The following is a 14,291-nucleotide window of genomic DNA, read 5'->3' as shown; positions in this document are numbered from 1 at the left end:
TGATTTTTCAATTATGGAATTTATTCTAAAAGAGATTTGAAAATAGCACTTCGCAGAATAAAATATTTAGACTAGTCCCTACATAAAAAACCTTAAATAGGGTTTTTTTTTTTTTTTTTAAACTGAAAATAATTGTGGGTGAAATATGACAGAAATCACGATATATCTAGAGACTAAAATGCATTTGACAGCTGTATGCTACACATTTTACACACAGTGAAGCTTATGTAACAGGAGGTGTGACATAGTAGCCAAAACATAGTAGCTGGTAACTTTAAAGATTGACTATTTGCCTTGTCCATGTGTATCACACACACACACATTCAGAGCATTTGCATGTTGCACAGCCTCTGCTATCATCTTGCTTTGCATTTAATCTTCGCTGAAAATGTGCTTATTTGTCATGAAAATGTCACAATACAAAAAAAAGCACAAAAACGACATGGTTTCAAAACCTACAGCAGTGGCTATAAGTAAAGACTGCCTCAAAACCGTAACTGCATACTTTATTTTGGCAATAATTTGAGGGATTGCATCGTATGTCTCCTTCTGAAATACCACAATTCTTGACAACATGCTCTGTGAAGCTCCAGCTAATTGAAGATACATTATTTCACATCAATGCTTTATAGTCAGAAACTGATCCTAGATCAGTTGTCATTTGTACACAAATGCAATAGGCCTAAATGTTGCAAATTCGAGATCAGTTACTTAACTTGGAGTGCTGTTTTCAGGTTATTCTCACATGCCACCAATGCAGTTGTCCTGATGTGCTGGCTGTAGAGGGAAAACCCATGGCTGAAACAGATGTTTCCCTCTTGTTGAATAATCTCCCCTTCTCCTGTTGTTGTTCTTGAGACATAATAGGAAGCGGCAGGAGGAAATTACCGCTTGTTTTAATCCTAGCTGAAATGCATTCCCCTTGTGGGCACTGGCACAACCTTGCACCAGTGATCTGGATGGTGGTTTGTGCCATTACAAATATTAATGACAGCATACAGCGGTGTTGTGCATTTTGACCAGTTGATGGGAAAAGTATTCTTAAAATGCATTCAAAATTCTGAATAATTTGTAATATATAATTATTCACGGTATTTAGAAGTGCCCACGATAACAATATCGTGCATATTCATTACCGTGATATATCGCATTACCGAATACCGGCACAAGTCTAAATCCAAGGCTTCTGAAGAAACACGATCGCTTTATGTGCTGGACAGATTTAATTAAGTCTTATATTCACATACATACATAGAGCACATTAAACATGGTAAACGAAAGCTCCAACACACTTGTTTGACGTGACCAATATGGTTTGTTCTTGCATGCTATGTGCATATGTTTGAGTTTCCACAAGAACCAGTGAGTTTTTTTTGTAAGTACAGTTGAGCTGCTGTTGACCATGTTCAATACGGTTGGGTTTGGAATAAAAATGAGGGTGAGTAATTGATGACAGAATTCATTTATGAATTCAATTAGAATTCAATTATGGGTGAACTATCCCTTTAATTGAATAAATATATACTGTAGTCTGCATGTGTTCCATGCTGTTCTGTCCTTGACTACACATACTCAAGAAAGCAGTATGTGAACACTCAATACAAATGCATGTGCTCTGAGTCTGAACAGGCTTTACTGGTAGGAGCACAGTCAAATTAGAGAATATATTCCCCGCCCCTTCCGTTTGAATTAAATGTGTAGAACTTTATGAATGACCGGCATTCTAGTTCTTTGAAAATCTGCTTTCAGCATGTACATATTCTTAGACGACCTACCCATCGGTGAATTTATGGTTGTTTAACCAGGAAAAAAAAGTGTTTTGCTCTCTTGTGAGTCTCAGGCTTCATCTCTGCTCTCCCAGCGGCCGGCCCCGCAGCTGCCAGACCCCGTCATTTGGCACGGAGATGAAAGCGTGTCTCGCGCTCCGCTCTGTCCTCTGTGACAAAGCCTGACCGCAGCACAGTCACAGACTCGTCCATTAACTGCACAGCTTGCCCTGTGACGGCACGACTTCACTGACACAACAGACACCCTGAGACTCGTAGGTGGGAAATCTGTCATGTGCACAGTTCGCACACCAGCAGACTTCCATTACTGATTTATTAGCACAGGATTGGCTTCCTCCGTCTCCAGAGATCATTTTTTATCCGACTTTAAAGGGAAACCAGGATTGGTTTCTCCAGGACGTAAAAACATGGAATGTGTTTGGTTTGGATATGCATAGCCTTCCAGAGGCCTCAGATCCAGGCCTTGGCAGCGGCAGGCGGCCACAATCTCTCTATAGAATGGCAGTGCTCTTTGAAACGACTTGCTGCCATTTAAAAAATGCAGCCTTGTGTTTAAAGTTGAAGGCGTGGCCGAATGTGAATTCTGTTACTTTCCTCTCTGCATTCAGGACTAGATCTCACGGATGGCTTTTGGTGAAATTGGATGCTGCAGCTGTGCATTTTATGTAAAACAGAATGGTCTGAGCTAATGGAGTCATTGTAAATTACTTTGGCATTTGCAATAAAGGGGTTTGTAATAACGTGAGAGCGGTCAATGATTGTGCCGGACTTTTCACTTTTTCAGTTTCAGAGAATGATCAGACGTTGAACTTTTACATTGTGTTGAAAAAGGCCAACGGTCATTTGATTTGTTTGTTTTAGCATTGGCTTGCCAGCATGGAATGAGTTTAAACACTTACTCCCACAAAAGCCATTGGAAGTTGTTGTTTCCTAAGCTTGGGGCTTTGGTGTTAAATCTAATCTTGTGCTGCTCAACCTTTGCCCTCTGACCACTGAGATCATCTCTAACTTAAATTTATTGACCCTTTTAGGGACGTCACAGCCCTGTACTGATCTCCCCTTCTGCAGTGGATGAAATGACCCTAATCCTTCAAGACTTGTGACATACAAAATGAAAGCCAAGATGAACGTTTTCTCTTGTCCTCAATAATCTAGTGAATGGATTAACTTTCCACATTCAGAGCCTTGTTTTATTTCTTGATGTTTAAACCTTTTGAGACTCTTTTTAAACCAGTTGTGCATAAGGTACTATTTAGCCTAGCAATGGAGGGAATAGACACAAAAATTCTACAAATTAAATACAATTTCTCATAGCTTCATATATCAATATTTATTGCTCCTTATTCATTTCAGATTCAGTTCTTGAATATTATTTACATGTTTAAATACACTACTTATTTTATTTCCAGGTGATTTTGTTCACCATAGCAATTATGGCTTTTATCAACTTCTGTATCAAACAACCCAGTCTCATAAATGCAAAACTGATATAAAAACGCATTTGTTGATGCAACCGTGTCATTTGAACTTTGAACCGTTTTGTCGAACCGTAGTTACACGGGATTCGAATGTGTGTGAAAAGGAATAAAAGGTGTCGGAGTTTTACTGCCTCTAGTGTTCATTTATTTTGGAAACTGCAGTGATATGTACTTATTGGTACGTATTTCGCGTCTCACGAAAATGTGCCCCCGGGTACGTTTTAGCCATGAGACCAGGTTGGTATCAAAGGTAAATGTCATATGTTACTATACATTACGGAGAGCTGCACATCAGGGGAGGCAAGAGAAATGCGGCCTCCCACTGTAACTTCAACCATTGGTGTCACTGTTCGACAGTGTCACTTTAGAAAATGCAAGCGATATATATTTTTAATGTCGTATTTTGTAATATTTGTGTTATTTTTGTATTGTGGATTATTTTCTCATCCATCTTTTTGGGAAGTCACTGCCTCCCTTGCCTCCTTAGAGGAAACGCCCCTTCAACTAACCAATGGTAAGTAGTAGCCCCTAGCGTGAACTTTCTGTCCCTGTTTAAGTAAGAACTTTAGCCTTTTTTCAGAGGACTCTGAAGCGTGTGCTCTGTGGTGTGTTTGGGTTGGCTGCACGTGTGACCACATGCTCCTCTCGGCCCATCTGCAACGATTATTTATTTACACGCTGTGATGCTTAACCTCGAGCAGGCAAGGGCATCCCAAACCTCAGCAGCAGGGCAGGATGAACTCTGTACATATCCTGCCCCTCTCTTTTCAAACTCAATGCTAATCTATCTTCCGTAGCTCCCTCAATCATACGTTGAGCACTCTTGACTCTTCCCAGACGTCACTGCTGACATTCCCAAGGTTCCAGATTCAAGAAAAATTAGCATTTGCCTCGTAAAATCAAACATTTTAGTTGGCAAATTACAGAATAGTGCTAAATAGATGGTGGTTTAGAAGTAGAGTCATCTAGGGGTGCCCAAAACACTAGACTTGGGGTTTTGTTAGTGCTTTAGGAAACACTGGAACTAACTAACAAACAGTTCCTTTTCAGATCTGACAAAATAAAGTGTCACCATTGGCGACTGGGTTTTAAATTATGGTCACATATATTTGTTTTTTGTCGCATTAGTAGCCATTTTAGTTGCAGTCTGGAGGTTCGATTATAACATGCAATGTTCAAGACCTACAATACTGGAAAGACAGATATTACACAGATAAAGACTGTCTTTTTCTCTCATGGAGAACCTGACGTCCCTGTTATCAGGGCTTCATCAGGGGTCTTGAGAACAGGCTGACGTGAGTCTCTGCATTCCAGTGTGGAGAGGTTTAAGCGTGTGAAAGGTCTGCCATCCCTCCTAAACAACAATCACTGTGAGCTGGACCAGTTGTTCACCTTTATCTCTGTTCACAGGCGCCATTTTGCCTGTTTTGCTTCAGTTATCATCTCATGGGAACTGCTGGGGTTAGTGTGTAACAAATCACAGGGTTCTATTTAACATATTTGTATATTTTTCCCTCTCTTTCCTGGGTGCATTTGAGAGGAATCTTCATTTCGAGAAAAAAAACCCATTGTTGCTAAGTAGGATAAATGTTAAAAAGTTCAATACAGTAAAAATAAGGTTATAATATATGCTAATATATGCTAGGTTAAAAAACATTTTAAAACATATAAAATGGAGTGTAGAGACATCCATGAGCACTGTAAGTGATGAGACGAACAAAACATTGGAAAGGAAAAGGACATTGAACCAATTCATTGAGATGGATGGTGATGGACATTAAAATGGAGCTGTTTTACAGAATCGGATCAAACTTCCTGAGACTGTATTTTTGCTGTTGAGTTTTAAACCAGAAATGTCACAGTGGCAATTTTGTGTAATGACCAGAGCATATGAGCGGAGCGGAGCGGTGTGACTATTAGATTATAAATTACTGTTGCCTATATCTAGCCTACAGATTATTTAATAACTACGGAGCTCCGAATATAATTCGAATTAACAATTCGTTTTCTACGACGTCAGCAGGTTTTATTATTTTTTACATTTATTTATTATTTATTAATTTTAAGCAATAATGATTTTAATAAGTAATTACGAAATATAATAATTCGTTCCACGATTTAGGCCTACTATAGGGAATGAACGAATTAACGAACGAATGAATTCGTGGCAGCTAAGCCTAAACAAGAGAATGAGTACTTAATTCGTGGCCATAATTTAGACTAAACAAAAAAATTTATTCTTAATTCGTGGCCATAATGTAGTCCTAGCATAAAAGAGAACTAGCCTATTCTAAATTCGTGGCTGTGATTTTGTCTGCATGTCATGATCGGGGCTCCGTACAACCGAATATAACCTTAGCCTACCTGTTTATTCATTTATTATGGTATGTAACTAGCTCACCTTTTGCTGCACCATGTTTGCGTAGCATATCCTCGTGCTTTCTGGCAATGTGCCGCTTCAGATTCCAATACGAATCTTTACTAACTTTAACAGTCTCCCCGCACTCCCTCTCAGTTTCTTCTCCCTGCTCATTCTTAACTTTGATTTTTACTTTACATTTATGTATAAGGCTTGCAACTTCGTTGAAACAATATCTTAACTCCATAACTGCTCTACTATTCTCGATCTCTACAGATTCTCGATCTCGAACAAGCAAATCACCAAAGGGCATTCTGGGTTGAGCGAGCGGAGCAGAATCTTCAGAAAGGCGCTCTGCGCTCTTAAGGAAATATTACCACTCCGCTCCGCTCACATGCTCTGGTCATGACACAGGGAACATCCGTAAAATCCAAGCCCTAGATGTTAAGTGCCACAGCACATGTACTAACCACTAGGAGCAAACGCGTTTTTTGAGTGACCTCACTAGGAGATCTTCTCACCCTCTGCATGGAGACCTGGAAGTGTTTTACTGGGAAGGACCGAACGGACACAATTGTCTGAGTGATTTTACTTTTTGGAACAATGGTCTAGGGAAGGAAGTGCAATAAGGGGCCTATCCTAAGTCCTTGAAAGCCTGGCTGCTTTCGATGGGGCCTGTGTCAACAGACCCCCCACCTAATCTCGCCAAGGGTCACACTTGCTTTTGCACCCTCCGTCCCCGCTCGAACAATCTCTCCGTCTGTGTGGAATCCCAACCCCCTTCGCCTCTGGTTTGGGATGGCACAAACCGGAAAATTGGCTCACAAAGGGAAGTACATTCTTCCATGCAGAAAACAATGTGTAAACAAAGAAGACCACCAAAGACATGAACTGAGATGGGTTTGTCTTTGGCTGCTGGAGCAGAAGTGTGCTGTTCCACCCTGTCTCTCGCTGTGGACACTATGTGCGCGTTACAAATCCATGTGAAGAGCCAGAGAGATGAGCAAAATGAAGAAGATGGGTTGGAATTTGGTGTCATTATGTAACTTGAGACTGGTTAAGAGAAAGAGTTTGAAAGGGTTGGTGCGTTTGCCCTGATCGGAGTCTAAGATTCCTGTCTGTAGATGTGGAAAAAAGCCCAGATGTTCAATTAAGTGCCGGAGGAAGTCTTGATGACAGGATATGGATGTTACCTAAAGCACAGTCTAGGACTCTTTAGAGAAAGCCTGCTTCCTATGATCTTAAGCTTCCTATGACATAATCCAGCAAGTGCTGAGGAAACAGCGAAAATGTGTACAGATGTGCACCCAAACGCCACGTTTATGTTCTTGTTGAGCATTTAATTTAATATATGTTGGAACATGGCTGCAAGAATTTGCCTACTGTAGCTACAATGGCACAGTCAACATACTTTTGCCCAAGTATTTTTTTCACTTGTTTTTTTGCGATTTAGTTTTCTTGGTCTGGCATATCTCCTCGCACCATTGTATTAGCATAGCAGGGCTCTGAAACAGCCTAGTTTTGTGAGCGAGACAAAAATCCAGAGTGGTAGCTGTCGCCAGCTTCATTTACACAGCCGATAAGAGGACCAGGGGAAGTGTGTTTCTCCTTCTCCAAACACGTAATCTCCCTGCACTGCAGGCGTTCCATTGTCAGGTCAAGAGGACTGGAATGGAGCTGTGAACTTCCTGGAATCTGCCACCTCTGACTTTCTGCTGAAATTCTTCAGGCCTCAAACATTTGAGACGGCCACAGATGCTAAGCAGTCCACCCCTGCTTTCCTTATGTTTAATCAAAAAGTTTCTTGAGTAGTCATTACCGAAGAGGAAGGTCGTCAGTCATTGAGCCATTGTTTCAGTGGTCACGACTGCTCAGGGCAGTTTGGTGTGCAGGATGGAGCCGATGTATAGAAATCAAACATCAAACATTCAGCTCAAGGATCAAAGCCGCACTAGTTGCCAGTTTGTAGGATACAGTTGCTGTGAATGCAAACACAGCTTCTTGAATAGGGAAATATAGGATTCTCCAAAACAGGACCATTACCAAATTACCAAATAGTACAGGGGGTTCCAGTCCTGCTCCTGGAGGGCCAACGTCCTGCAGAGTTCATTTCCAACATTTCCAAACACGCCTGCCTCAAAGGTCCTAGTGCTTCAGGTGTGTCTAACTGGGGATAGAGTGGCCCTCCAAGAGCAGGATTGGGCACCTCTGAGATTGGCTCTTGAAAGGTGGGATGGCCTTTCCTACAGCTGCCATAATGTTTTGTTGAGATTTCGGCCATACCTTAAATTATAAAATGTTGTCGGCACCAATAGCCTTGTGGGCAGTGCATCGACATATAGTGCTGTTGTGCTACGTGTGTCCCGAGTTCGAATCCTGGGCAAAAAATGCCAAAAATAAATAATAATAATAATAAAAAAACAACTACAAGTAGTTAAGTTTGTTTCATGTTGCACAACTTTGACAAAAAAGTGATTGTTATGTTTTGTAGGGTGTGCAAAACTAGCAAGCTATACCTCAGTTTGCAGCAATACCGCCATGCATAGATGCCAATTTTATCATCAATAATGGTTTATTTCAGTGAGTTCCAATAAGAGAACACACGTAGCCAAACCAAGACCACTTCTTAAAGTGGACTCAAACTAACTAATTGAACCAAATTTACACATGTTCTGTTCTCAAACAGACCTGTGGGTTACCAACTTTAACCACTAAAGTATTAGCGCAACTCATCAGTCACAAGGTTCTCATTTATAATCCTGTCTGTAAGTTTCTTATTGTGTACAGCAAAGCTCAGTCTAGAACTTAAGTGCCCTATATGTGCAGATAAGGTAGATTTTTTGAAATGTCATATTTTATAATGGCAGTGCTCATGGCTCGTTTCAGATGGAGCACAATCTATCTGTGTGACTCCACCACCAGAGCCAGAGTAAAATCATGAGCCTTGCTTTTGCTTTGGGTGTGTATGTTTACAGCTTGGCTCCAATGCATTGTCAGTTATAGTAGTGAAAGGCGTTGGCTGCTCTTTTGTAGTTGAACATATAATTGTGTACTTTTGATATAAGCAGTGGTTGCCTAAATTTAGTGTTTTCTTTCTTTCTTTTTAAAGACTGTCAAGTTTACAAGCTTCATTCCACAGAAACAAGCAGAAACCTAAAGTCGGCTTTACAGTTCAACTAAATCCTTGATTGTGCAGAGTTGAACAAAACGGCCAAATGCATTCTTGTGGTGGAAAACCCATTCTGCTTTATGCATGCCAGTTTTAGCATAAAAAAATAGTAGTTATTTTAAGTCTTATCAGCGTGGTAACCAAAGAGGAGGTGCTTTTTCTTGCTCATAAACTGCATTAAAAAATAACTTGAATAAATGTTTTGCAGATGAACGTTAAAGAGGTTGCTTATTTTTTGTAGTATGACCAGTGTAATCAGGTTAATAAACAAATGACTCATTAGGAGGTGCTTTTTCTTGCTCATAAACTGCATTAAAAATAACTTGAATAAATGTTTTGCAGATGAACGTTAAAGAGGTTGCTTATTTTTTTTAGTATGACCAGTGTAATCAGGTTAATAAACAAATGACTCATTTTAGCAGGTTATTAGTCAGATACAAATCAGCTCTCTCAAAAGTACTAAAACAGTTGTTAATGGATTGTTTAGTGGAATCACAATCTCAACCAAAATCATTAATTTCCTTATGTTTTTCATCTATAAGGAAGAGCCCTTACTTTACTTCAAAGCTTCTCAATTTGTGTGGAAGGTAACTAGGTTCCATTGAGACCATGTCAATTAACTGCTCCTGTGCATTGAGGTTATAGAGCTTCACTTCAAAACTTTGTGTGTTTTGGTCACTCATGGCTGTGACAGCTTCATAATAAGAACGGCCGATGGATCGTCACTGTGACTCCACATTGTGGGTGTATCCAGTGTCTGCGTTCTAGGTCCCATTCTACCCCAATGCCCCCACTGTCTTGAACTTTGACCTTGCTGAACTGGGAATACAAACACTGATTCACCTTTAGGCGGACACTGTGGGTTTCTTTGACGTTCCTGTGGCCTGGTTAAATTGTTCTGTCATTACTGGGGAAGGATCTGGAAATATAAAATGAAAGCTTTAAAACAGTGGATTTAGATTGAATAACATGATATAATTATTTAGCTTGGAAAATAATTCAGTAATTCCAAGTGTTAAGGCTGTGTGACGTAGCTAAAAAATTATATTTGTACTTTCTGACAGTATAATTATATATATATATATATATATAACAGTATTTATTATGTATTCATTATTTGAACAAACCAGCCATGGTAGCCAAGTAGGTTTTCACAAACCTTTAGGGGGGAAAAAAATCTAGTTTATTTTTTGGTCCAAAAAGGCTAATCACTTTGTCACTTTCCGAAGATGTTTTCAGATGTTTTTTGGGGATAAATAGTAAAAAATACCAATATTTGCAGACTTGCATAATTTTATGAAAGCATTTACACGCATAAGAAACATGCCACACTGAGACTTCTTCATTTTGAGAGATGAAGCAAACAGTTCTTTGTATCAGACTATTGAAATATTGGCTAATGGTCTTGAGACACTGTCCATGTGTTGCAGTGACAGAACTGTCTCCCTTAAGGGCCACAATTGATGACTGACCAAAGACTCTAAGATCACTATTGAGTGGTCTATTAGTTTCCATCTTCCTGCCAGTTTAACATCCCCTGAGCTGGCTAGTGAGGTCAGGCAGAGGTCAGAGGTTAGTGAAGTGCCCTTTGTTGTTCACAGGAAGAGACAGTGTTACTTAGTCCTGTATCTCCTAGTAAGCTAACAGGAATCTCCAGATGTCCTCAGGCCTTCTCATCAGTCTGGATCCCAGACTCCCTCTGGGGCTCTCATGGGAAAGACCAATGTAAACTGCCTAGCGACTCCTAACCTAAAAGTTTAAGTGTGCAGTTCATCATTTCTGCACTGCTGGTGGCATTTTCAATAGCAACCACCCAACACATTAGCAACTACCTAGCAAGGACTACATACACTTCAGACCCCTCTCTTCAAACTGTCCAGTTCTTTAGTTACAAGTTGTTGTGCAATTCAAGCTAATATGCAAGTGTTTCTGTACGTGGGACCTGGTGGTTCATACAGGTTGATGAGAGTTTATTCGAGAGCACTGTAACCTCACAGGGTTATACAGACTGTCCAGTGAATGAACAAACAGCCCTCTCATTTGCTTCATGTGACACATCAGCCACGAGCTTTCAGTAAAAGAGAAAAACAGAGAGATTATATATATATATATATATATATATATACAGTATATATATTAGCCATAGTCTCTTGATTGTCTTCATGTGAAGCTGATGTTTGTGTTCTGTGTGCTTTCTCTTGTGTCGTAGAGTTACTGGGCTCCACCAAGAGGCTGAACATCAACTATCAGGATCCAGACGGGTGAGTCATTGTTCTTTTGTGGGTGAATCTCATAACGAAACAAGTCAATAACATAATAATCAGGTCAAAACACAGACATTCTGAAGTGTACAGCCAGTCAGCACTTTACCATAAGGCCTGAGGAGTGATCAGATTAGAAAAGCTGCCAGAGAACTTGTGAGGCATGCAACTCTTTTTAAGTTGAAGTGCTATAGATACCAACTAGGTTCATTGTTTAATAACAGTTAGGTAGGTAATTATTAAATAGGTAATTATTTTTTTGTATTGGCAGTATTATTAGTATATCATAGTTTAAGGACCAGAGGATGAAAGGCTGATCACCAGAGAATGAGAGGCTCATCAAATAACCATCAAATAATGTGAAAGTTGCAAAGGTAATGTCATAGTTCAAAAAGTCTTAATGGTCCTAAAATAGCCAAACAATTTCTAACATCTATCTCTTGATGTTGGTGTGAAACCAAGTTACTCTGGTAACTCTGCTGTTTTAGGCCTTTTGGATTTGACTGCGGCCTTTGATATGGTCAACCACTCAATTCTTTTATCTAGACTTGAACAGTGTGTCAGCATTAAGGGCATAGCCCTTACATGGTTTCAGTCGTATTTGACAGACCGAAGTTTTTCTGTTCACCTTGGTGAATTTTCTTCATCTGCTGCCCCTCTTTTTTGTGGCGTCCCCCAAGGGTCAATAATGGGCCCCATGTTGTTTTCTTTGTATATGGTGCCCTTGGGGTATATTTTTAGAAAGCACAATATCTCCTTCCACTGTTATGCGGATGATGTACAAATTTATTTGCCTGTCAAAACAAATGACAAAACTTAATTTCTGTCATTACTAAATTGCCTGAGAGATTTAAAAATATGGCTGGATCAGAACTTTTTTTGTCTTAATGAAAATAAGACTGAGATTATTGTGTTTGGTCGTCCTGGGGATTTAAGTGCTTGTGTAGATGCACTTGGTAATTTAGGTTTGTATGTTCGTCCATTTACCAAGAATCTCAGTGTGATTTTTGACAGTGCTTTTAAATTTGAAAAACAGATTAGTTCTGTTGTAAAAGCCAGTTTCTTTCAACTGAGACTGTTGGCTAAAGTCAAGCCCTACCTGCCACATAAGGAGTTTGAAAGTGCAATTCATGCTTTTATAACATCTAGACTAGACTACTGTAACTCTTTATATGTTGGTTTGGATCAGTCATCTCTTCAACGCTTACAGTTAGTCCAAAATGCAGCAGCTCGGCTTCTAACTGGGACTAAAAAGTATGAGCACATTACCCTTGTCTTAGCTTCACTACACTGGCTTCCTGTCCGCTTCAGGATTGATTTCAAGATTTTATTGTTTGTTTTTAAGATTTTAAATGGGTTGGCGCCTGCTTATTTATCAGAGCTTTTACATGTCCACACTCCTGTTAAAGCGCTGAGGTCGTCCAATCAGGTGCTCCTCGATGTTCCGAGAGCCAGGTTAAAAAATAAAGGTGACCGAGCTTTTTCAGTGGTGGCACCTAATTTGTGGAATAGTTTACCTGTGCACATAAGAACTGCTCAGACTGTTGGAATTTTTAAGTCATTACTTAAAACACACCTGTATTCCTTGGCTTTCATTTCGAGCTGAGCTGAGACATTGTGAAGGTTTTTTTTTTTTTTTTTACTGTATTTGTCTTGTTTGTGTGTGCATTTTTCCAGACATTGTTAAGCACTTTGGTCAACCATGGTTGTTTTTAAATGTGCTATATAAATAAAATTGAACTGAACTGAACTGAAATATGTTCTGATATATACATTAATACTTTTTTTAAGTTTGAGGTCTGTAAGATTCACTGCATTTATTTGATCAGTACAGTAAAAACTGTAATATTGTGAAATATTATTACAATTTTTTCTATTTGAATATATTTTCAAATGTATTTTATTCCTGATATCAAAGTTCAGCAGCCATAACTCCACATTTCTTAATATTGTCATTGTTGAAAAAAAGTTGTGCGGCTTATTATTTTTTGTGGAAACCATGACACAAGTATATATTTTTTCAGGATTCTTTGAATATAGTCAAAAGAACAGCATTTATTTGAAAAATATTTTGTAACATTATAACATAATGTCTTTACAGTCAATTAATGTGTTCACTTTTGATCAAATTAATGCATCCTTGCTTAATAAAAGCATTAATTAAAAAAAATATTGACCCCAAAATTTTTGGTGGTACAAATGATCTGCACATGGTCTCTTCACAGACAGCATCACAGCCTCATTCCGTCACCTGAGAGTGTCAGTATAATCGTGTGCAAGCATGTTGACTTCCTGTGTGATGGATCATCCCACTTTGATTAGTTTTGAAATTGACAGTTGTTGAATCACACAAGACATCCGAGTCAGCACACTGTCTTATATGCTATAAATGTCCTCTAACCTATTGTTGTCAAACCAGCTTTTTCAGACGGACTGAATTACACCCCTCTGGAAACTTCTCATAATAAGGTTTATTTAAGTCTATGATCAGTTTTTCACTTGGCTTTATTATTTTGAATTGTGACCATTCTATATCTAATATTATTTTTCTTAACTCTCTGTTAAGTTGTGTACTTTCATGTAAGCGTTTTAAATTGTTAATGTGCCCGCAATGCCCTGAAATAACTTGGCTGTGTCTTCATAATGATTGGGCAACTTCGTATACACACTAAGTGTGCTATGAGCTCTAAGCCTTAAAATCTGTGTATATAAGACCGAATTCTTTCAGCCAGATGCTTTACCTGTGTCTCATCTTAAACTGACCACTATCATTGCTCACACAGTCTATTAAAACGTGCTATGTCAACAGTGTCTTTGAGATAAGATGGGCCTCTCACAGGGCTGTAAAATAGCACATTGACCTCATATATTAAGGTTGAGACTCTGGTGACATTTAGGTGCTTGTTTTTGGGTGGCCCCCCACCTGTCTGTCGTAAAGAAGAGAAAGGGGCATGGGCCAGTCGAGGGGTCAGAGATGGCCATTCGCAGATAAGGACCGTAACGAATTAGATGGGAGTGTTTACAAAGCACCGAACAGCCATTATTGAGGCCGGATGGGGAAGGCAAGAGGAAAACAGGGAATGATGGATGGAGATTTATGAGAGTTGTTGAGTGCTGATCCGTGCTTTCATGGCTGGTGTGAACAAATCTGCCACTATATGGCATTAAAGCACGTTAAATAGATAACAAAAAATATCCAAGATAAACTCTCGGGTTAGATTGGCTGGCGTCTCAGGT

At 39.4% G+C, this 14,291-nt stretch overlaps 1 protein-coding gene across 3 annotated transcripts in view; it reads left to right on the top strand.

Annotated features, from left to right (window-relative positions):
- Positions 1-14,291, top strand: part of LOC107748868 (caskin-2-like) — a 55,238-nt gene that overhangs the window by 15,680 nt on the left and 25,267 nt on the right. For 2 of the 3 annotated variants that reach the window (XM_016563856.1, XM_016563855.1), the window contains exon 3: positions 11,003-11,054. In XM_016563856.1, the coding sequence (XP_016419342.1) occupies positions 11,003-11,054 (52 nt within the window). Of the gene's footprint in view, positions 1-11,001; positions 11,055-14,291 lie in introns of those variants that run through there. The other variant, XM_016563857.1, reaches the window with a different exon arrangement.

The sequence above is a fragment of the Sinocyclocheilus rhinocerous genome, unplaced genomic scaffold (genome assembly GCF_001515625.1).
Source record: "Sinocyclocheilus rhinocerous isolate Xijiao unplaced genomic scaffold, SAMN03320098_v1.1 scaffold350, whole genome shotgun sequence".
NCBI lineage: Eukaryota > Metazoa > Chordata > Actinopteri > Cypriniformes > Cyprinidae > Sinocyclocheilus > Sinocyclocheilus rhinocerous.
The sequence above is the reverse complement of the archived record's forward strand: the minus strand, read 5'-3'. Positions and strand labels throughout refer to the sequence as shown.